General features: G+C 42.3%; 1 protein-coding gene across 1 annotated transcript in view; it reads right to left on the bottom strand.

Annotated features, from left to right (window-relative positions):
* Window positions 1-14,475, bottom strand: part of NPC1 (NPC intracellular cholesterol transporter 1) — a 28,006-nt gene extending 13,531 nt beyond the window's left edge. Inside the window, exons 1-8 of the mRNA XM_054190746.1 lie at window positions 14,235-14,475; window positions 7,088-7,210; window positions 5,783-5,889; window positions 5,017-5,192; window positions 3,937-4,104; window positions 3,058-3,307; window positions 1,072-1,148; window positions 30-400 (exon numbers count right to left, since the gene is read on the bottom strand). Of these exons, the coding sequence (XP_054046721.1) occupies window positions 30-400; window positions 1,072-1,148; window positions 3,058-3,307; window positions 3,937-4,104; window positions 5,017-5,192; window positions 5,783-5,889; window positions 7,088-7,210; window positions 14,235-14,315 (1,353 nt within the window). The 5' untranslated portion in view covers window positions 14,316-14,475. The remainder of the gene's footprint in view (window positions 1-29; window positions 401-1,071; window positions 1,149-3,057; window positions 3,308-3,936; window positions 4,105-5,016; window positions 5,193-5,782; window positions 5,890-7,087; window positions 7,211-14,234) is intronic.
* Between the last annotated feature and the right edge of the window lie 10,631 nt (window positions 14,476-25,106).

Here is a 25,106-nt window from a genome sequence, read left to right as displayed (position 1 = left end):
GGTCTTTCCTCTTGGGAAGTCCCAATTACCTGATGGAGAATGTCTTTCCTAAGTGGAGGCCCAAAAGGTACATCTGCTCCGGATGGATAGGGTGAATAGGTGTCTGGATGACTGTTTGGCGCTTGAATAATAAGTTGTTCAGTACGAAAGAAAGGCCCAAAGTGTGTGTCAAAGTACTCCTTCTCCTTACGAGCTTGGCTGCTTGGGGCTGACCAGAGATCTACAGGGTTTGTAGTTGCTTTAATGTACACGAAGCCTGAGCAGCACATTGCAATGAAGACCACGGAGAAAAGGATAACAGGACGTGGATTTCTGACACAGAAAGCTCCCCATGATGTGAATGTCATCCTTAGGCCATTCTCAAACCTTTCACCAAGCCTTTCACCACAGGTAACTTTTCCTGTAACAGCAAGAAGTAAACAGTAAGTGTTTGAGAAGTCAGTTAAGCAGCATTCTCCTGAAGTCCATTAGGAAAGATTAAATTTTATTCTAGCTGTGTTTGTAGTAAGCACCAGAAACAACGTCTACACTGACAAGTCAGACCCAGGGACACAATCCCTGATTGAGATCAAGGGGGCAGAAACCAGCTTGTACCTAACACTGCCCCTTCTAATGCAAAATTATCGTTGACAGCAGTGGGCACAGCAAATACAGGCAGGAAGCAGCTAAAAGATACATAAGCATTATAATGAGCTACCTCAGCTGCTACACAAATTAAACTACAGTTCTTTCAGAGCATGCTTTGAATGGATATGTGGATGGCTCAGTAAGTGATCAAATTGATTTTAGCATCATGTTGCCACCTTCATCCCCAGCTACAAAGCACTTCAGAACTTCCTATTAGCATAGATAGGCCCCATAGACTGCGCAACCAGGGCTTTCAGCATCCAGCAGAATATGGTTAAGTACTGCTCTAAGAGAAGAGAGATACCAGCCAAAAAAACTGAAATAAAGCCCTGTAAAAATGGATTACGTGGCCTAACAAAGCTAAAATTCCAGAGCCCATCCACAGGAAGGAGATGCACTTAAGCTGAGTTTCTAATAAATCTATTACTCTTAGCCAAGACATACCATTGTCACGATGGGAATTCACAGAAAAGGCTACATTGCTGTCAATTGGTGTGTACTCTGAGACAAAGTGCCGCCTCCTGCAAGACAAAAAGATATGTTACCCTGCTCCCCTAAAAAGATATCTTTTGGGGTTTGTTCAGTAAGAATACAGTCCAATGCTAGCAATAAATTTGATATCCCCCTACACCTATCCACTCAAGAACAGCAATCTCCAGCTTTATGATTCTTTGGAACAACTTAGAGTCTTGTTGGCTGTCTTAATAAACTTTTCCAGCTTGGATCAAGCAAACATTCTTTACACATATTTAGAAGATCAGTAGCATTAAGAGCCCAGAGAAACTCTTTAAATTGGTCATAACTTAAGTAATAAACATTTGCAAGAGATTTCTATATTAGAAATACTTTACTTCACTAGTCAAACTGCTTAAGTTACACCTACTTAGCCTGAAGAAAGGGTGAAGCCAGAATAAGGAATGTAAGGTACTTTGTTCCTGTCCTGAAGACAAGGAAGTTACAGCACAGAACACTTATGACAGACTTATATTGCTTATACTCATTTCTGATACCTGGAGCAGAAGATAAATTCAGTAGCCTCCTCATGGTAATCTAATCAGACCTCCAATTATGGCAGGATGTTTTGGGCTATGAACCAGACAGATCAAACAACCTCACCAGTTCGTGTAGTTTACTATAAACATTGCCCAGCAAAATAAGGCTGCTGAGCACATTGTAAGTTTGTTGTACCCACTACCCTTTTGAACACAGATTTAATTCTTATTATACAGCAATTTCAGATTCCTGGTCATAATTGAACAATATTAAAGTTGCACTGAAAGGTACCACCATGCTTAAGGATATTAGATAGTGGAAGCCTCTGGAAAATGTTATTAAGAATTACTAATAGGTTTCCACTGCTCCAGATTGCTAGCACACCCACACCAAAGCATTTACAGCTACTTCTGCACTTTACTAGTGAGTATCACATAGCACTGGCTGCCCCTTGCTTTACAAAATGCTATAATTACTAGAAGCTCAGCCTCTGTTTATTTTTTTCAAAATCAGAGACTAAGGAAAAGTATTCATGATTTAATTTGCAATAGGGCAGTGATTGTTTTGTTAGAAGTATTAGTCTGCAGAAAAGCTATGTTACAATTCCACATTGCTGCCAATACTAGATCTTGCTCTCTCCCACTGATGCTGAATTGAGTTCCTACAATCCCACCATCTTTAAGTCAAACTTTTACTGATTCTTTCCCCCTCAGCCACATCTCCTAACGTAAGTATGGTGTGTTATCCATGCAGCAGTGTTTAACAACAGAAGTAACGGAGACTTTGACGAAACACTGCCTGCAGTAAACAGGACTCTCCATCACTGGAATTTTCCAGCGCATTCCAGTTACAACTTAAGGAACAAGTGATTTGAGGAAGAGAACAGGACTGCATTTTTACTTAGTCATATGGGTTCTCCAAGATACTAGTTTGTTAGTGTACTGACCTAGTCTTAAGCATTGTAAGACGCCACAGCTTCCAGAGAAGACTGACATTTGAACATGAAGGTAGTTCATTGGTCCTGGAAGACAGTGCTCTGGTATCTTTATATATACCATCCAGGAACAGACACAGCTAAACTGAGACTTTACTCTTTACCACAGAGGCTTAATGTCAATCAGATGAAGCAGATATATGCATTTCCCCAGACTTTTGTGTACTTTCAAGTCCTTGCTTATGAAAGTTGTAGATTTGCATATTTGATCCTGTAGCTACAGACAATATTAGAGTTGCGCATCAACTAAACCAACTTCTGCACTCAACTTTGTACCATACGGTTTTAAGTGTTAGAACACTCCCTGTAAGTATAAGCATCTGCCCAGAATATGACTTTTGGCTGTGTGAAAGAGTAGAGACATAAGCATTCTGCCCTGGGAAAACAAGTTTTCACAGAAAAGACAACTGACTTTCAGAGCTGAGCATTTTTGAATGCTTTACCTGTAACACCAGACTCCAAAAACTAGTGCAAAAAATATGAGTAGAAATCCCATGTAGGAGATCCACATGATGACATACACAGCATCCAAACCAAACAAAAGCCAAGGAGCAGGTGATGGTGGGGGTTGAGGTTTTGGACCACAAACAATTGAACAGTCCTGACAGCTGCATGGTCCTGTCGAATCATCCATAGACTCATTACAGCCTTTGGTAGCATTGTTCATAGGATTCATTCCATGGACAGGAACATCTATGACAAATCACAAGTTGCAGAGCCAGTTTACTACTGGTAAAAATTCAGGACCTCACAACACAAGCTTTCCATTTAAATGGGTTTACCCTTTCTATGGAAGCCCCTAGCCTCTATGGAGTAACTTTGCTTGGTCTTACAGCTGAAGAAGCCACTGCCTTTTCTACAGCAGGTAACAACTACTTATAGTTGTCTACTAACTAAATGACTGGTCATGTTTCAGAACACTTCAGTCTGTAAAACTAATAAGCACATACTTCTGTCATCCCAGCAATGATGTGTCACCCCCCTCATCTGTTCAGATTGTGAAACATGTAACAATTTCCTTACAAAGAAATCCTCAAGGATCAGAGTACTGCCAAGGAATATAAGGTAACCAGTTGCCTAAGCTCAGTCCATCCCTTAAGGAGTTTTAGATATCTATATAGCAAGAAGCTGCATACAAAGCAAGTGCAAAGTATGACTTCCAAGCAGAAATCCAAAGAGATCATCAGTTTATCCTACCTTGCTTTGAAAGCCTCTGGATGCAGACATTCCTTGCTAGGCAGCTGTTTAACAGCTCAGTATACTAGCTATAGTACACAGCCTTCGACAGAGGCTTCAGAGGCAAGAACTACACAGTTTCTTACCTGAAAAGATAGGAATAATGCTGAAAGGAGTTTGTCCATTGTCTTTACTAAACATGTACTCAATCCAGTTGGTCGCATTGCAGTCCTTGACATCCTTCCCACACAGCAGCCCCAGCGCTTTAACATTACTTGATGGAGCCTCCACATCTTTACAGGCATTATACATTGCTAGGGAGAGTCCATGAAGACAGAAGAGTCATTAAATCAATGTTATTATTTGAGTAAGCATTCCAAGTATTTCCAATAATTAAAGACTCACCAAGTTCAAAGAACGTGCTTATAGCTTTCAAGAAGAAACACTAAGATAGTGAAATAATGCTTTCAGTTGTATTTACAGTATTCAAGGTTGCAATGCTTTGTTACAGCTATCTTATTCTGCATAGGCCACCTTTATTCGCATTATGCAAAAACTACTTTACTGTTTGAGAGGGAAAAATACTTAATATAAAGCTCCTTTCAGGGAAAGTTATGACAAATATTTAAGGTACTTGTGACCTGTAGGCCACATATGACTTTCAAGTGTCTCAATTTGATTAACGGTTGCCACACAAAGTGTACAAAGATTGAATTAATGCTTCAAGCTTGCTATATAACCAAAATACAACCCAAATTTGTTTGTTCTTCAAAAAAACTTTGGATTTGGCAAAGGACTAGAACAGTCCATTTCAAGAGAAGCAAGTGCCTCTTAGAAAGCCACTCTAGTGCACCGTGTACAAACTTTACTACCACACTTGCCAGACAGTTTCAATATTGGGTAGGTTTTAGACATTCAGTATTTGGTAACAACTTAATTTTTCTGAAGTTCAAGTCAGAGGTATCAACTATTAACCACTTGTATAGATGTCCAGTCTCAGCTGAGTCTTCAAAAACACTTGTTAGTAACGGTGTCGGTGCAACATCTCCCACCCAGGCAGAAGTTAGTATTCCAGCAGTTTCCAGGGGGACCTATGGTACCTATTCGATGCCTCAAACTTCAAAAGACAGTCAGAGAGATGTTTCCAGCTCCCAATTCTTCCTGCAAAAGCATTAGTCTTGTTACCTTGACAAAATCCCAGGCAAATTAACACACTGTTCACTCACCATTTGAAAAGCGTTCTCCAATAAAGTACTGCAGCTCTGTAATGCTACTTTTGTTCTCTTTTAAAACTGGATCAGAATACGGTATGGTGCTTGTAACATTCAAAAAGTCAGACTGATAGGGACTGCAAGTCAGTTCACAGAAAAGGTTTATCAAGTTGTAAAAACACGACGGACATCTGGAATAGGAAAGTCAACAACAATCAGATTAAGAGGTAAAGATGCAAGGCATATTTTATCTGACCTACACAGCAAGCATAAACATTCTGCTCAGAGTTACAGAACAAAATATTTAAATTCTGCAAGTTTTCAATTAGCAATACAACATTAGTTGGTGCTTAAAATTGCTTAATATTCATCAGTAGCATCAACATAATTCACTAGCAAAATTGCCTACCTCAAATAGCAGATACAAACAGTTTTACCAGAATTTGAAGGAAAACTTAACTGCTGTCAGCAGGAAGACTTCTGTTAGAACAAGATGACTGAACTATATGTCACTCTCTTCTGAAGGCTTCATTACAAATTACAGTAGCTTGAGACAAATAAAGGTAACGTTTATTCTACCAACTAACTCAGTCTAGACCACAAGTATTGTTTCATGAAATTACAGCCTCCTGATATGGATGAGGAAGTCTCCGAGAGCTTGCTTCAATAAGCTTTTAAATAAGACTAACACCTTTTCTACAGTCTACTTGAACAGCAGAGTCTTAATGTGCTTTCCTATTACGTTACAAAGCTCTAGTTGTTTTGCCATTCATTAGCATACCTGGAGAGAAACTGCAGAGGCAGCTGCAAGTTGTTTTTCAAAGTCTGAAGCTGATGAACATCACAGCAAGTGCTAACATTGCCGAAGAATAAACCTGGACAGAGTTCCTTAAATAAACACAGTATTGAGATCAGGGGGGAGGAAGGAAAAGCATGTTTAAGACTTCAGAACTCATATCATAGGTTCTGCTTCAGCATATTTCAGAAGACAGTGGCTGTTGATGTGGGAGATGCATAGAAAAAAAAATAATCAGTCTAGCCAATAAGATTCTTTAGAGAATGGGAAGAAGAATCACTTCTTTTATTCAAGGCATCACTTCCTTTTAAAAAGCTCCTTCAGATGATCTTTAGTCACCAGGGTCTATATATAGAATGATAACAGTATTCAAGAGTCTACTAGTAAAAGGACAACACATGTTTATCCAAGTTGAAAGTATTCCTGCAGCTTATCCTCTACTATACCTTCTGTATAGTATCAGATCCTAAAGTCTCAGAAAGCAAGACACTAACCACAAAATCATCAATTACCTGGATGAGCTATTTCATGATCAGTTTACAGAAGAGACAAATGCATTTAATACAAGTATAACTGATAGTAACATACAAGAACTGTACATTAAGTCTTCAGAAACAGTACAACACAGTACGTAGCTCTGCTACATATTTAAGTCACTCCTGCCACCAGACAACCATTGTTTAACTCTATAGCTATTTCACACTTTAAAGCTTTGAACTATCATCTGCAAGAAGGCCAGTCTGGCAATATCATCCTATATGGTGCATCAAATTCACAAACTCTATTTGTTGTTTTGTTCACTTTGACAGCTAAAGCCCAGATATGGAAATAAGGCCTCACACCAGGCACAGTTAAGGAGAACTTTGTGCAAATTTGCTCCACTTGAATGAGTGTCAGTTACTGCCTTCCTATTTAAGGAAGATATCAGGAATGATCAGTTGATGGAAAACATAGTTTAGTCTTGACCTTTAGAAATCAGAAGTGCATAACTGCAGAATGTATCACGGTTTGGAATAGTCCAAAAAAAGTCTGACTAAAGAGTGGTTAAACCAGTGAGGGAAATATGCAGGAAAGTGAACCAATCTTATATTTAAGGTTATGTTTGTGAAAGCCTGTAATCACATCTGTCGGAGACGGGGCTACAAGCTATACCTCAAACATCAGAGATAGTCTGTTCACTTTCTCATTGAGAAAGCTTAAGATCATAGTGCAGGTCCCACAGAACTCAGGACAGATTTCTAAAGTGTAGGAGAATTATATTTTAGCAGCAGACTTCCAAAAGAAGCTCACCTGCATTAAGTCATAGCCATCCTCTGGCAGTGGTAGTGGTGGTCCATCATATGCACAGTTGTATCTCTTGTCTCCAGAAGCAACTCCACATTCCCCATACCAGACACACAATTGTGGAAGTACCTAACCAACACGAGATAATTGATTAACTGAAAGGAAGAGGTGCCAAATTCCTCAGCTATTGTAGAGTTTATGTGCTACCATTCCAAAAGTCATTTACAATCCAGATAACTTCCTGCTAATTTAAACATCAGCACATACTGCATAAAACTCCCATTAACAAAAGCACGTGTTTTTGACACACTGCACATCACCACTGATCTCCAGTTCAGTTCCCCACCCTTCCTTGCCTAGTCTAGAAACAGGAAGTGCACTGACTATAGTTAAGGCCAAGTATAAGTGTTACTTAAGAAAAATCTAAATACTTGAAAAGCATCTCCAAATATAAGGCAGTGTACAAAACAATTTGTTCATGCAAGACAAAGCATATGATTAGTGGGTTAAACTGTCACTTTAGAGCACATGAGTCAGTGTACATGGAAAGAAGTGTATTGCTTATATGCAATATTTCAGTTCCTCCTGCCACTTTTTAATCCTTCTTGCAAACTCAGTCACCTACAGTGGCAGACTGAGGAAGTGGCAGCATAAACAGGATTCTGAAGAACATCACAGCTCTGCACTCGCCACAGAATACCATGTATTGTCAATATCAAAGGATTCTCTCCATCACCACTTTCGGGCCTAAGCATGCAACATTCAAATAGACTTACAGTGCTAAGTAAAAAGAAAAAAGCTTCAAGTCTCATTTTAAAGAGGTTTTGACTTAAGGGACTATTGAAAAATTCAGAAATCAGTTCTTTATTACATGCATAAAATAAAGAAAGGAAATTGAAAGAGGACAATGGCACTTTGCCAGCCTTGTACTTTTGTTCAGTGATATTGACACCGAGACATCTGAAGCACTAAAACAGAATATTTATTCTGAAAATTAAGACTTGCAATAGCAAAAGTTATTTTCAGCAAAAGCTTTAAGACAGCTCCAAGGCTTTCCCATGCACCTGGGCTGCAAGTGCAAAGCAGACTGCATAAACATTTTGTACACTTCTACCAGCTCTGATCAGAAGTTTGCATGGTACATTTTGAGAGATAACTGACCTATTTTCATCTCCTGAACAGCCTTGACCTAGCATTTTTAGGAACACCATATGCTTACACTGCAAGGACAGACTGCTGTGCTTTGTGCTTGACCATGAACAATATTGTTTACTGACCAGAGAGGCCCCTGAAAGGCTGTATTCATACTACCCAACAGCTATCCAGAATTACAATGCCTCCGCAACATCCATTTTTGTGCTGAACAACACTGACAGTACTTCTCAAAGTATTATCAGTAATTGGTTTGGTTTTTTTTTTTTTTAAATCAGGGACAATAATCATCACCAATGTATGTGACCCTGTTAAAATTGTTTTTCCTTTAACTTAACTTAGGCAACATAGCCCAATTCAAAGTTACTCACTATAAGCCAGGTCCAAAAGTCACTGTAAATACCACTTACCTAGTTCACTAAGTATCACCATACTCTTACATCCAAGTTGGAAAGCATCCCTTAAGATTGCACATGTGAACATTGGATGTTTATCACCAGCATAAGCCAGAAAGTTAAAATCCTATAACTTGGAGACTGTTTACAGAAACTACATTGTAAATTTGTTCAATGCAACAAATTGATCTGAGAAGTCGATGCTTCTTTGGTGCAAATTTATAAGTCAGTATCTTCACCTCTGCTTTCTCACACCTGTATACCCCAGTTTTAATAGCAAACAATCTACTAGTGAGGAAAGAAGATGGTTTAGTGTTTGTATGTACCAGCATTAGAAGTGAATTAATCATCTCTTCATGAAGAGGCACAGATACATTGCTATTCTTGCAAAAGGGCAAAGAATTTTAAGCTGCTTACTACAGCCCATGAGAACAGGATTAGGTATTCCTTCAGTATCAGGCTGGCTTCCATGTTTAGTCTAGAACGGTTTGTAATCATACTTTCTATGAATGCTTTCTAAGAAAACATTTCCTATGCTTCATTGAGTCTTGCTATCTAACACTTCTTAATTTTTAAACCCCCACAAAATTATCAACCTACTATTTTCAGAAAGACACAGTTTCTTCCAGAGTGGAAAGTGTGGTAAAACTAGTAGTGCAGTTACTAGTTATGAAAAATCCCACCACTTACCAGGGTACTTCTCACATAGAAAATCTTAAAGTAAATTTCAGTTACATCAGGCTGACTGATAGTTCTATTGTTTTAAAAATGCTATCTGTATTTCAAGGTAACACTTCCTTGCTTATAACTACACAAATACAAAATAAAATACAGGCTGTATTATGTCTATAAATTTACCTACAAGGCTTTTTGACATTGTTTTTGAGACAGAAAATAAAGCAACTTACTTGCACATGACACTTGGTCATGCACCAAAAATTATTCAGCTAAACACAAAAGAAAAAGCAAGATGAGGTGTTTCAGACTAGTGTTAGTTTACACTTGTAATTTGAATAAAGAATTTAGAAACATATTGCTTAAGTTCCACATCAATAAAAGCTACAATGGAAAAACCAACATGTTTATTACTCAAACTTTCAGCCTGTTTAGAAGAGCTGAACCAATCAATTACTTTTAACTACTGAAAGAGCACTTAGACCTACAACTGAGAGTTTGAATACTCTATTTCAATATTAACACCAAGAATCCGATTTCAGAGGCAATCTAAGATTAAATATTTATGCCATGACTTAGCAGGATCTCACTAATAGTCTGAATTTGTTTCCTGAATCAGTAAGCTTTGGTGATCCTTGATTCACAATGATTGAACCTTTGTTCAACCCCTGTAAATCAAGGATCACCAAATCACTTGAAGTCAGTGGCCTAAAGTCACCAACACAGCTCTCAGACATTAACAAGTCAGTAGCATGCTCATCGCAGAGTCAGCCACAAAATATGTGAGAGGGCTTGTGTCCTAGGGTTCAGACAGTACTCAGGGATACTACTAGTAACTAAGTAACTACTCTATAACCACTGATAAGATCTAGGTTGAAGTTCTTCCCCCTAGTTCTTCTCTAGTAAAAGCTAGAGTAAGTTGCAAAAAAAGACAAGTACTTTGCTCTTTCCATTCTTTCAGAAGAACATTCCTACACTAGTAGGAAGAGATAGGGATGAGTCAGTGTGGTTGTAAATAAGTCACAGTTAACAAAGCTACTGCTTGCAGAGTCAGACTTTCAAGTCACTTAAGATTTGGGCAAACAATCATCTTTCTTAAATGGGTGAAAGCCCTCCAAGTCCCAAAATTAACAGAGAAATGCTGTATTGAACCCAACTGCCTTCTAAACAAGGTGAGATACTCCATAAGACTAACACAGGGTTGGGCTTTGGTTTTGTTTTTTGTTTGTTTTGTTGTTTTTGTTGATTGTTGGGGCTTTTTTAAATCACATTGCTAAGTGTTCTGTATTTTAAAATGGGACTTTCCCAAGTGCTTTACAAAGCAATAGCAACATAACCTTAGATTAAGGCTGTTCCCTCCTGCCCCCAGCACAGCATAGAAACCACCTAGCAGTATACAAACATTAGCCTTCAGTATGTCCCCCGAGTTCAGAAGAGTGTATTCTGACTTCTCGTAGACATGTTCTATTTGAAGAGAAATCTCACCTCAGGTCAGAGCTCCAGGAACCCTAATAAAGAACTTGCACACAAGCAAGTATGGACATTTCATGACTATTTGCATTCTACAAAGGTTCTGTTACAGTTCTCTGGTTCCCAGGCATTATTGTTTATTTGCAATAAAATTAATGTTCCAACAGATCATAAACACATTTACTTCAGCTGAAGTTCCTTCAACTGCATGTTGAAACAGATCAATAACCTTCAATGCTTCCAGCAACATTAGCCATCACCAACAATGAATATGTAGCTGTTAAGCAAAGAACAATGATGATATTGTACACAGAAACAGCAACTATTTGTAGTCTTGCAAATACCAGATGACAAGTGAACATTGTTTGGCTCTCCAAATTAAGATTACTAATGTATGGAAAAGGCAATAGCATCAGACACAGCTGTTTCCCCTTCCTTCATCTAGGATGGTACATCTGGGATCTTGCAGGGCAAGAAGAAAGATTCCAGGAAACAGCATACTCTTCCCCCTGCCTCCACCTTAATATCTAGTCCACATCACACTGAACAGCTGATATTGCCCACTAGGTCAAGAAACTGAGTTCTAGGGAAAAACAATACCATTTTACCCCTAATAAATGGCAAGACTGGTTTATGGAAATAGGTCGAGTTTGCAGATCTGCCCCAGAAGTTGCACATAACCTCACTGCCCTCCCTATGAGAGGGGGAGGTCCAAGGACTAAAGGAAACTTTACAGGCTTAATTCCTAGTCTTACTTTGTCTCTTTCAGTAACTTGTTCAGAGACAGCCAAATTCAGAGACAACCTTTGTCTGCCAAGCTCCTCTTGCTTCTTTGCTCATAGGTAAGGGACTGTTCCCTTTCAGACAGAAAAATCATTAGCTACTCCTGATCAGGCAAAGCAAGCCCTGGTTCTGGAGCTATCCAAGCACACTTCACAAGTCACAGGGAAGCCTGGGTCAAGTAGGAGGAGAAAGTTGCAATAATGATAATAGCCATCAGTATCTGTGGGAACAAGCTGGTGTTAGCTGACAATGATTAATTGGGAAAATACACACTTACTGCACACATGATCAGAAACCACAGGGCCCCAAACTAGCAGCTGTCTGCAACTAAGGCCATCTGCACCAAAATACCTCTGACACCCTGCAGGGGAATAGCAATAATGCTGCAAAACACTTAGATTGTTTTGTCTACTATCCAGCAAAATACTATTCAGTTCTACCAACCATTCCCTTCAGTCACCTCTCCCCTTCTAAGAAGGCATCCTCACTTTCCACCCAGAAAGACTATGAACAAGTCACTCCTGATTTTCCAGGAAGTAACTTAAGTAAAGTGGTTCCTGTCTTTTTCTGAAGCCATATTGTCATCCCTGCCAAGCAAGTTGCTCCACACAGGCTTTTCAGAACTTCATGCCCAAGGTCAGGTAACATTGCATTGCAGGCCACTTGGCAAGTCTGAAACAGAGCAGCATCCCAGCTGCTACTAGGAAACCTGTGTCTAACCTTGCTTAGCCACTAATTTGACAGCCTGTGCTTTAGTATAATTATATAAGGATAAACTGAAACAGCTGCCATTAAGCACACAAGATGCCACCCAGTACATTGGGATGCTCATAAAAGAACAAGAACAATTTCAAGACTTCATCCTCCTCTAAGTTCACATTCAGAAACGGAACTAAAGGAGCCAAGATTTTCAATGTAGTTCTCAGGTTGTATTAATGGGTAGTTCACTATCAACTAGTAACAGGTTAGCTGGCAAAAGTCATGTATCTTGCACTGTTCAGAGTGAAAGATGCATCCTATACAGGCTGAACACTTCAAGTTCATTGTGAAATTGTATGTAACGGAAGGATTGCAAACTGAAATGCCACTCTAGTCCACCGAATTCTTTAAAAAGAAGAAACATGACACTTTGGTTTATACACACTACAACCAAAAGCACGAGAACGTCACACAAGTATACTTGAGAGAGAGAACAGGTTCACCTTCACAATGCTTCTCTTCTGCAACCATCTAACACTATATAAGCTCAGTTTAACTGAAGGACCAGCTTCTCTTTGAAAGATATCCAGGTCCCCTTTGTGGAGTGTTAGGCTATAAGTAAGAATTAATGGCAAAAAAATTGAATTTTGCCTTCTTACAAAACTGAAGCCTGTACGGTTAAAGTCATTTCACAGCGTTTACTTTTTATGGACCACAAAGCCACATCCTCTGCAAGGATCCCCTAAATCTTAGGGGAACTTGTTTCAAGCTCCTCTAGCCCAGTATCCTTATGTCACCTAAAGGAAAACATCTTGTCATTTTCTTACCAGCCTAGGACACACCTCATTGCTACACAATTGTACCTCCCTCCAAGAACATTACATAAAGGAGTATTGATAAGGTGTGAAGTCCATTACCTACCCACCTGGAGATCATGAGTCATTACTAAACAATCAGCTTCTCCAGTGGTAACAGAAGAATAAATTCCTAGTGTTCTTTAGAGATTGTTTAAAGAGGACAGGATAACCTCAGCACACACACAGAATGACAAACTTGTGAGTTTAAAAAGGATTAAGCATAAAACTGGACCTAGAATGTGTGTTTCCAAATGGGTTAGAGAGGAGGAAAAAAAAAACAAAAACAAAACCAAAACACAAGCCACAAAGGTTTACAACACACTCCCTGTTCCACCGGAGGAACGTAGAGTATCTCACACTTATCTTGGACTACAGTATAAGCAAAAGGTGACTGAGAAAAGAGGAGTGAAGGTTTTGCACTATTTTTTTTTTACTAAAGTATAAGTCCAACTTACTCTAGTCCTTAATTTTATGGAAACACATAGTCTTAGTATTGGCACATCGACAAACAGCAGATCTTGCTACACACAGCCTATTACTCCCAGAAAGCTGTCACCTAGCACAAGAAACGCTCGGAGCAAACCGAACCAGACCGTGAGGACACATGCAAGCCTCCGCACGAGCATGTGACTGGATGGCTACTCACATGCCCAGGCCATTGCATAACCAGGGCACGCCACAGGAACGCGGCACCCCGGCCAGCCGCCGTGCGCCGTAATAGCAGGGGACAGGCACTGGGCACAAGCTGAAGTTTGCTAAAGCCCGAGCACGCCCGCTGTGGCGCCTCAGGTGCTGGCAGGCGGGCCTGCTGTGTCACCGCGCTGTCCCGCCCGGCACCCGCTCACGGAGCGGGGGAGAAGGGAAGGGAGAGCCGCACCGGGGACGAGGAGGGGACGGACAGCCCGGTACCACCCTTCAGCTGCGTGCCGCCCCGAGCCCACCGGCTTAACCCGGGACAGCCGCCTCCCTCAGCCCGCTTCCCCGCCCGGGAGACCCTCCGGCTTCAGGCACCCACCGCAGCTCCCCCCCTCCCCACGAAGCAACACCCGGGGGTGGGGGATGCCGTCGCTCCCTCTCCTCCGACAGTGCCAGAAAGCCCGGCCTCCCCCGGGAGGGACTCACCCGCACAGGCGACAGAAGCAGAAGGAAGAGCACAAGCAGGCCGAGGCCGCCCCGCCCGAGGCTGCCTTGCGGGCTCCCCATGGCGGCGCGGTCAGAGGCGCGGGGGGCCGGCGGGGCTCTCGGCCGCAACACCGAGAGGCGGTGAAGATGAGCCGGGAGGAGGAGGGGGCGGAGGCAGAGGAGAAGGAGGCGGGCGGCCCCGGCCGCGCACGTCCGGAAGGGCCGCTCTCTCCAGGCCCGGCGGTGCTGCCGGCCCCGCCACGGCCGGGCCCTTGGAGAAGCGGCGGGGCGGGAGCAGCGGGGGGAGCCGCGCCCACGCACCGCCCCCAACCGCCAACCGCAGCCAACCGCCAACCGCCGCCGGGCGCCACCTCCCACCGGCGGCGGGCGGGGCCGCGCCTCACGCCACGGGCGGGACGCCCCTCAGGGGGCGGTGGCGGCGGGAGCCGCAGCCGCAGCAGGGGGTTGCCCGGCCGGGGGCGCGGGGGTTCGGCCCGGTGTCAGAGTGAAGCTGTGCCTCTCCCGGTCAGCGGTTGGGTGCGGGCGCGGGAGTGTTGATCCCGTAGTTTAAAAATGCCGAAGTCGCGTTAAAAATCCCGGTTTTGGCGAAAGCGGCTTAATTTTGCTTCGGAGTTACTAATTCATGACTTCCAAGCGTTGGTCTCACAGTGCCGTGTGGCTGCCCTAAATATGAGGGCCCAGCACCGGCCGCCGGCTAGAAAATGGCTGTCCCGGGCCTTTGGGTGCCGGTGGATGCAGCTGGCACCCGGGTGGCCTGTCCGGTGTTGCAATCAGCAGGTTTGGGACGCTGTTTGCACTCTGCCCATCTGTTTGTTTGGGACCTGTTTTCTTGTTTGGGATCTGCTTGTTTGTTTGGGACCAGTTCGTTTGGGACTGGCTTGGGATGTGTCTGGCAGGAGGCACACTGAAACCCGGGGTGCGAGGCATTCCCACTGAAAGCCAGGGTGCGAGGCATTCCCACGCGGCCGCTCTGTGATTTCACTACCACTTTATTGCCTTCGTGGCCAGGAACGTTGTGCCGCCAGAATAAAATATGTAATTTAGCTGATATTGCCATCTGCTGACAAAGATGCAGACTAGTCGAGATGTCATAGCTTTACGGGCTAAAGTGTTGGCCCGGGACCTCTGGAGGGTCAGGCAGTCCAACTTTCCGATCCAGTCAGATAAGGTGGCACGGGGAATTGTCTGGTTGTGCTTTGAATGGATTTCACAGGCTCTTTGGACAAACTGTTCCACTCTTTGACCACATTTACAGTAACATGTTTTTTTTCCTGTATCTAAATTTTCCCATGTTCCAGCTTGAGTCCGCCGCCTCTTGTGCTGTCAGTGTGCCTGCCTGAGAAGAGCGTGGCTCCCCCTTCTCTGCATCCTCCCATTTGTTAGCTGCCAACAGCAGTAAGGTGTCCCCAGAGCCAGCTTTCTGCTAAACAAACACATCTCTCATGCTTCAGCAGACCCAGCTGTCGTGGTGGCAGTAAACTGGACTTGTGCCAGTATGTCAGTGTCTTTTTTTTTTATTATTTTATTTATTCTGGGGAGCCCAAACCTGGGCACAGTACTCCAGATGCGGTCTTACAAGTCTCAAAGACAGAGGAATAACCTTAACGCTTGACCTACTGTCTACCCCCTTGCTGATACAGCCCGCTGACTCATACTCAGCATCTCGCCCAGCCCAAACACCCTGTTCTTGTCTGCAAAATTGCTTCCATCCAGTCACTTCCCACCTTGTACTTTTCCGTGGAGCTATCCCATCCCAGGCATTTGGCAAGTGCTAAACAAAGCTAGAGTAGCTGAAGTTATATTGGGTTTTAATTTTTGAGGTCATAAATAAATAAAGTTATTCAGCACTATACAGTGTGATGCTAAAAGCAGGGGACCAAATTGCCACATTTTCTAGGCATTCTACATAAGCAGAGGATGCAGTGGGCATAGCTTGCATAGCTACAAGTTAAAAAAATGCAAGAACCTTGTTTCAGGGCTTGTGGAAAAGGTGAAGGATAGCAAAACTGACTAAACAGAAATGGCTTTTGCTTTCTGAATGAATTACATGGAGAAGTGATTTAGGAATCACAGGTGAGAGAGAACCAATTTATCATGTTGCAAAACAAGCAAAAGGGAATCTATTGCAGCGACAACTTCCACCATAAACTAATTAAGTCCATAACATCACACTTGTCTACCACGTACAGTATAAACAGAGAGATGAGGTAGTGTTTTAATATTTATCTAAATCTCTGATGGATGTCTGTTTGAGATGGCTGTCTAAATTCATGCTGTTACTCCAGCATGCTGCTGGAATTGCACGCTGCAGTCCCTCAGAGAGTGCTGCCTTTTTTGCACTCACAAGCTGAAGTGATATAGGGGTGCAGACTGACCAACAAACACTAATCAGACTAAGCCTATCTTTGGTGATAGAATCTTTTGAAATTTTGCATAAATGGCAGATGCGGAAACCCAAACGTGTATCTGTTTTTATGTCACCTCTGTACACCGGCAGCCAGCAGACCAGAGCAGGATATTATTCCTTCAGTCCTTCTGCAGCCTTCATTCTTCATCGTGGCTGCGTGACATATTTGGGGGGTGAGGATGCTGAGCTATCCCTAGCAGCTCCCGGGCATTTAAGGGTAGTTGCATGAGTGTTATCAATTATAAAGTTGGCACCGTTGACTGTGTCATCTTAAAGTTACCTCTTTCCTTCCGGGCAGGGAAAAAAGTAGCCCTGAATAGTTAATCCAGATCAATGCTGCCAGCAGCTCATTGCCTTGTCTGTTGTACACATGGCCCAAAAGAGACCATCCCCACTCCCAGCTGCTCTCGTTGAAGGATATTTATCAAGTTATGTCTTACAAGGTTCCCTTTTAAACCCAGGATTATGCATACCTGTTAGGGACTGCCTGCTTGGAAGGCTAATGGGGAATACTTATTCTGGTTCTCGGCAGCATATACAAAACTAAATTTTGCTGCCTGGAAGAGGAGGCTAGTGTTAATTCACAGTGTAAGGTGTCACTTGATGCCTACATCATATCAAAGAAGTCCTTTAATCGTTCATTAGGATCAAATAAGCTCTTTCCCTCACTGGATACCCTGAATGGTGTAAAGGTGCCTGCCGGGAAGCTCGTGTAAAATATCTGCCTGCTTTGTTCTGTTCTGCGTCTGACGGAAAGCCCTGAGCGTTGCTTTCAGAGGTGTGGGCCTCACTCTGTTTCCATCGCTTTGCTCAATGCAGAAATGAAACCTGTGTTGCAGCTTTCACTAGAAACTCAAGCGCCTAGTGCCTTGCAATTTCTAGATGGCAATCTGTCTGAAGAATTACTTGCCGTACAAATGGAAACACAGTACGTGATGGCTTTGCAGCAAAATCAATTAAAATGTCCATCGCTGTTTATTCTCTATAATTTATTATGAGCCTTTATTATTTCTATTGCGATAGCACCCAGAGGCACTTGCAAGAAGTGGGAGCTACGTTAAGCAACACCCTGCACAAGCACATGGGAAAGCGGGATATTTTGCTTGGACATCTTGCAATCTGTGTGAAGACAAGCTGCAACAGCTGGGTGTGGAGTTTCTCCCAGTTTCTCACGCCTCCCTTTTTTTGGTAGAGCCAGCTCAAACCACTATAGCTTGTTCCAAGCCTGTTTTTCCAGCTAAACCAGAATAATACATGTACTAAACAAAGATGGTGTTTCCTATTTGGTGTTGTAAGCAAATCATGTTCTTTTCATCAGCTGTCATTTGTCAGCCTTCCTTACCCATGGCAGCCTGCTCTCCTTTTAATTATACCTGCCTCAATTCACCTGTTACTTTGGTCAGATGCTCTTGGCTTCAGACTTCCCATGTGGGATCAAATCAGACTGAGGGAGCTGACAGCAATCTGCCTGATGCTGCCAGTGTTCGCTTAAAATACGTGTAGTATGTCAGGTGATGCTTAATCAAGTCTTTTTATCTTTTCATCTTTGTATCTGCCCTACTGTATTTTGATGGCTGCTCTACTAACCTGTGCCAATGTGTCCCTTTCTAACCTTAGAAAGTCCTATAGTTACCCTTTAAGATCCCATCCTTTCTGCATTTATCATTGAAGTCATTGAAACTTGTTCATTTTTATTACAATTAGGCGAAGTTATTTATTGCCTAGTAGCAAAAAGCTTGGCACTTGAATTCAAACCATTCAAAGTTTGTTCAATTTTTGCGACAAACTTCCTGTATGATCTGGGCAGGTCCCAACCTCTCCAGTGCAATTTCCTCTTCTGTAAAGTGGTGCCAATGGTATGGTAACATGTGGTCTAAGAACTCCAAAAGCAGGTGTCAGCCAGTGAGCTACAGGAAAATACTGTAGAAATGCAGCCTATTATTGCAGCGGAGTCTGGAGACATGCTGCGCTTGTTGCTGTGAGCAAATAGGTGCGGTGTGTACTTAATGCCAGATACTGTGCATAAGCACTTATTTGATAACAAATTCAAGATTTGACCTATTAATGGCTGCGTATGGCTCCTGGTTTGCATTAACATTGGTTTACTGAGTCCCTGTGAGCACCATGCTGCCACTTGCTGTGTTACTCAGGATTTGCTGTTGAAGTGGAGAATATGGGCAGAATTGTCAGAGGGGAGTCCCTGAGGGCAATGCCCAAATCAGGCTCGGCAGGAGGAGCGGGAGACAGGTTTATGAGCCACAATTCATGTGAGGAACAGGCTGTTTATGGCTGGACCAGAAGACATTTTGTCAAATTTGATAACAGTTTGTCCCAGTGGGTAGGGTCCTATGCAGTAGCGTGGCCAAGGGAGCGCCTGCAGAGACCGTTCTCGGAGTCTTCAGAAAGTGGAATAGTTCTTCTGCCTCTTCATGCAACGTAATCGGGACAAGCAGACCACAAGGTTCTGGTATCCCTTTTCCAAGGTGATTATAGGAACCTATACCCATATGCTGGATACAAAGTCTGTATGCATACATGCATGTGTGTATACCATGCAAGAACACATCTGTGCAGTATATATAAAATTGCAGTCTGCTTCAGGTCTGTGTTGTAGGTTAGTGTCATGCTCCATCTGTGCATCCAAGCCAGCAAAACATTTGCCACAGCAAAAATCCCTTGTTCCTTCCTGACTTAGCTGTGTTCCCCACCGGCGCATCCCAGATTACCCTGCTGATCCCTGCTCCCTGGCAGGACGCAGCACTACACAGCCCTTGTGCCAGCTCTGAACGAACTGACTCAACGCTAAAACCAGAACATTAAAGCATTAGTCCAGTTAAAATGCCTTGTCAACATTGTGAGAGCGAAATGGATTATTTAGAGACATCTTAGGTATGTGTCTCATATTTCATTTTGCCATGTGGCTACAGCTACAGTTGCTAGGCGTATGGTCTAGTTATTGATCTCATGAGAGTTAGCATCTCTTTAAATCAGTGAGGAGATAAACCAAAAATTGTATTGATTCATATATTTTAAGATCAAGGAGACTATTATGATCACATAATGTTCGTTCCTGCATATCACATAATTTCATCCAGTAATTCCTGAATCAAAACCAAAATGTTTCAGGTGAAACATACCTTTCAGAATGAAAAGTAACTGTTTTGTTCTGTTTTTTTTTTCTTTTACTCAAATGATGAAGGAATCATCTCAGCAATTTTTTTTTCAATAGATAATTATCCTCACTTTTGAAAATCCACAGCTTAAAGTTCGAATTTTTCTAGTTTCAGCCTCTTGACACTGTTTTGTTATGCTTTCATGTGCAAAATTAAGGAGCCTTCCATTACCAGAAATCATCCTTTGTACTGATTTAGGCCATGAATAAGTCACAGCACTTTCTGTTGATATTCTCTGAATAGATGGAGGTGCTTTACTGAGTTGTGGCTGTAGGAATTTTTTATGATGATTTAAAATGTAGCTCACTACAATAGGAAAATGTAGGAATGAGGCAAAAAAGCCTGGGATGTCAAACACAAGGTCAAAACCATGGTTTTCAGTGTAGACTCTTTTCCTCTCTTATAATGTTCATAATCCACTGCATACCATAATAAGCATGTCAGGAGGGTATAGACTTCTTTTTAAGGTAGGTCAGATCAGTGTAAGGACCAGTTTTACATTTAGGAATAGTAAAAGAACAACCAAGACATGTTTGACTAACTGAATAAAAGCAAAGTCTTATTCCTTTGGTTCCTAAATTGCTTTTTATAATCTTCCCTTCAGATCTGATCTAATGGATGTTAATGTCAAGAGGAGTCTGTCAGTGATGTCTGGATCTTTGAAACAAACCTTGTTATGTCAAGCTAAATTAAGTTTTCCTGTTTCTCAAGCCAGGGCATTGGCTTTATTTGTTTTGTGAATGCTATCTCATCTGAAAAGACCTGGAAAATAATAAAAGTCTAATCAATCAAGTGGAATAGAACAAAGTGGTCTTTACATAAATAGGAAATTAATTCTGATATTCTACAAAGAGAAAGAGTAGAATACAGAAGCAAGGAAAGAAATACTGAAGCACACAGACAAGATAATCCCAGTAGTATATTAATTTTTATTGAAATGATGGTATGGAAAAATGTGTTCTGGCAAAGCAACATTCCTGTTGCAGACTATTAGTCTTACACGGAGTTATATAAATTTATATAGGTTTTATCAAATGCCTAAAAGGGCGGGTCAAACCAAACTGTGGAATTCAGAAAAGTATGAAACTATTGTGACATTTCCAAGGACCAAATGCAGAGCTGCTGTGAGAAGGCACAACTCCATTTAGTCCCGTGTGTGCAGTACAATATTCTGTTGCTGGAAAAAAGAGCCTCGTGTATAAACTTTGTTTGGACTCATAGCAAACGTTAACATTTTAACGCTGCTGACTCAAGGGTTCCAGACAAAGGCAGTATTTTGTGTCTGTTCAGTGTTCATATTAAGCGAAGCACAAATGGGCTGGGCTTTGTGCTACCTCATTTTCTGTACAATTCTGAAATTTCTGAGACAACACGAGATTTGGTTTACTTATGGATTTCCCAATGGTCACCATGACTGGCTGAATAAAGAGTGTGAATTATTCTTGCAATTAGGCTCTGACTCTGAGGCAAATAACCATCATTGTTAAAGTGCATTAAATATGACCTGCAGGTGTTTGATCTGGTGCTCTTATCCTCTCAGCTCTTCTAAACTAAACAAAGGTGAGTGGATCAATCGTGAGATGGTTTTGCTCCAAGGGAAGAACAGCATGTGCAAGTCAGGAGGTACAACATTGCCTCTTGTATCATTACTGAACAGATGTCCCTGCACACTGCACGGCAGTGATCATCTTAAATGAATTGCTCCATGTAATTGGGACATCTGAGGCTACAACCGCTATCATGTCACTGATGGGATGCCGCTTCTCTCTCTGCCCTGCAGGCCTTTCCTTAAGCCATGCCCATCTTACACTGGCTTGATACTAGTGAAATAAAAGAAAGATGTCGTATACTTTTTCTTGACTCATTAGTGTAGCCTGTTCTCGGTTGCACATCCTTTGTACTCACTTGCAGCTGATGGGAAGTCACCAGGCTGCAGCACCTCCATAAATCCCAGGTGGAGACAACAGCAAGCTGGGCCCCTGGATATGAATGTGCAGAGGCAAAGCTAAAAGCAGTGTACTAGTGCAGCTATTTTTTTGGGGGGTGTAAGATGGATATATATATATATGGCATTCTTGGGGGACAAGAATCCCCAAAACTCAACCCAAAAAGCAATTTGGCCTGTTATCCTGTCCCAGTTCTATTTCATGTCATTGTATGGTACCTACCTTCATCCTGCCGTCTATGAAATGGATTTGGTGCCCCTTAATTTCTAGTCTAAATTTACCCATGTCTGTTGACATGAACTGATGAACAGCTGCTGCATGAAATCATCTATTGTCCTGCCTCCCCCAGCAATGCATTTTGGAACTTACAAAGGTAATAGCATCCACAGAGCACTTTGAAAGCCTTGCACAAAAGGCACAACAACTATGCAAAGAACTACTGTCAATATTAGTGAATCACTTCAGCCAGGAAGGGAAAGCAGGTTTCCCTTTTAGAACAACAAACAAACCACAGCAGTATTTACTGAGCACTTTAAAGATAACAGTAGCTACATAAATACTAAGAATTATTAAGGTTTCTTTGTGAAAAGGTTAATTGCATGGTGAGAAACAGTATTGCAACTTCAGAGCCCATCTACAGGCAGAATAAGCACCGTTTGTTTACAGGGAACGAAAAACTAAAACCAGCTCTCTCTCCGAAGGCTCCGAGATGAAACATGCTCCTAACAGGAAGGCTTCCATGCCTAAATGTCCTGTGTTGGCTGAAGTGTCTTTGCTGAAGCTAGGTTCAACCCTGCCTGAACAGGGCAGAGAAAGACATCACTGCCCGTTCTCCACCATGGAGCTGCGCACACAGAGCCTGTGTGCTCTATCAGCCAGCCCTAATGAGAGCGAGGAGGGAGCTACAAGCCTCTTCCTTCAACCTGTCCTAGCCCCACATTTCAGATTTTGTTTAGAAATAAGAAAAGCCAGTTATAGCCCAATATCGCTCAAAAAAAGAGGACCTGGTAACTGCATCCTCTCAGAAGGTGGTCAGCAGATCTTCTGTACAGGATGCAGCATCCCAGGTGTTCTTTGCTTGTTGCACGAGAGCCCGGGCTGTGGTGGCCAGGAACGGAGGCAGCTGGACACACGACTTGGAAAGTCCTACTCTAAATGGTGGTGGGCAGACATGCGTCTTCCCATGGGCAGGCATAGTTCAAGAAGAAGCTCTTTGCTGAGTAGCTGCCCACTTTGGGGTGAGACCACTCTCACAAGAAAATACACCTGGCAGAAAGGAGAGGCCACCTGCAGATACTGGACACCTGCATGTTGTCTCAGCTTGCTTACTTCAGCTGTCACGGGACCACTGTCGACTTGCTCTGTCCTTTCTCCTATGCTCTGCTATCAGGAAAAAAATAGGAGACCCTCACCACTGCTGGTGAAGGTCCACATTTTTTAGGAAGACTGCTTGATCACTACAGCCTGTCTGATTTCAAGAGTATTTATTGCTCACCCAGCATGACTACTGAAGACCTTCTAATGATTATCCCCTTCCTTTACAACTGTGAAAGGGCTTTTCATCTTAAGAGTGTGGCTGTTCCCAGCTGTTGACCTGAAGAAACTTTAGGGAGAAAGATCAATATTGAGGCCAGGCTGCCTAGAGTCCCTTTAGCGTTCTCCAATACAATATGTTAATCTTCAACCCACTGGGGGCTCCAGATAAACCTGTCCTCTCCAGTGCTGCTTGTTAAAGAAGTTAGAGTCCAGTCCCATGCAATGCTATGCAACTTAAGTTCCCAGTAAGGCTCTTGAGATTTCTGCATGCTCAGTATTTTTTAGTCTTTTGCAGAACTTAACCCTGGATACAATCATCCTCAAAGCATCTTGCATAATTCTTTGGTTCTGTACCAGTTTGTCTGCAAGTTTCTATTAGGCACAACATTATTTTCATTTAAAAATACAGCAGCATGAATTACCTAAACAAATATTTTCCTGGTGTCTTCTTATATTGTTGGCAAACTTAAAGCTTTCCTTTCTAATGCTGAATAGAAAATGAATAACAATTCCGGCTCGCAAGCAAAGGTATGCCCACTTCTGTTCTCTTCACCAGAACCCTGACATCTTACCTAACTTACTCATAAAAAGAATAACCTAACAATTTGGTAACATATATGTCTAATTTGCACTACGTAAACTACATTCATTTGTGCTAGCTTGCTAAAAGATATTTTTTTAACTCACTGAAGCAAAAGTGCAACAATTCAGTTGAATTCTGGGCAGACATTTTTTAAGCAGGGAACATTTTGTTTCCTTACAATCTTCTCTGTCCTCAACTTTTTATGCAATTTTACAGTAATTCATCAAAGTTTGAAGGCAAGTGAAGTGCCTGGATTTATGTACTGAATTAACGCTATACCTCAACTCGCTATAAAATAATTTCTAAAGTCTTTGTGGCTAGCAGGACTTAATATATAGTGTTTATACAGCAAAAATGACTGGGTTTTAATGGGGTGTCTTCCAGCAACATGGCTAAAGCATAGCTCTTCACAAATCATCTACAATCTGCACTGCCCTCCCCACATAGGCACTAGTAGCGTGTCTAAGCATCTCAACCACAACAAAGGTCAAAACTGCTGCTGAGCATTCCTTTTCCATGCCTGCATTAATTAGTGGACCTGTTTGAGTGTGCCTATGTGTAACCCTCTTGCCAGCTGTTGAAACATCTGGACATGTGCCCTTCTCCCTTAACTCCCATCACAGACCTGGGGAACGGGTGCATTGCATAGTAGCTGTGGGTACGAAACCATAGTGTCACATATATGCGTGTGCAGGACATACGTGTATCACTTGTATAGCATCTGTGCCGTTGCGCCCGGCAGCTAAATTTCTCATGAACTTGTGCCAGTGAATGACATGCCCTGCTTGGTTTGCTCAGTAACCGGTCCTCCCCTACCCACAAAAATGCACATACGTAGGCTGTAGGGTTGGGGATGGATCCCCATAGCACTGCATACACATCACAAAATGCTCTGCTGTGTTTCTGCTGCTGGATGGATTGTCGGATGAAGATGCTACAACTGAGGAGGACATATCCTTGCTTATTGTTTGGTCGGTAGCTTTTGGCATAATTTGTAATGCTCTGGATCATTTTTATGGAGCTTCATGTAGCAGAAAAAATGTTACCAAAGCCCTGGGCTGGCAGGAGATGTTGGGATGTTGCAGGTGGGATCTCACCTCTAGCCCCATGCGGCACTTGAAGGTAGAGAGGAATGGTCTGAGCTAGCTCTGCCAGCAAAGGGAGAGCAGCAGCACCATGGAGCTGCTCCAGGACTGACTGCATCCA

This window comes from Rissa tridactyla, chromosome 2 (assembly GCF_028500815.1).
Source record: "Rissa tridactyla isolate bRisTri1 chromosome 2, bRisTri1.patW.cur.20221130, whole genome shotgun sequence".
Taxonomy (NCBI): Eukaryota; Metazoa; Chordata; class Aves; order Charadriiformes; family Laridae; genus Rissa; species Rissa tridactyla.
Note: the sequence above shows the minus strand (reverse complement) of the source record. Positions and strands in the feature narration are given on the sequence as shown.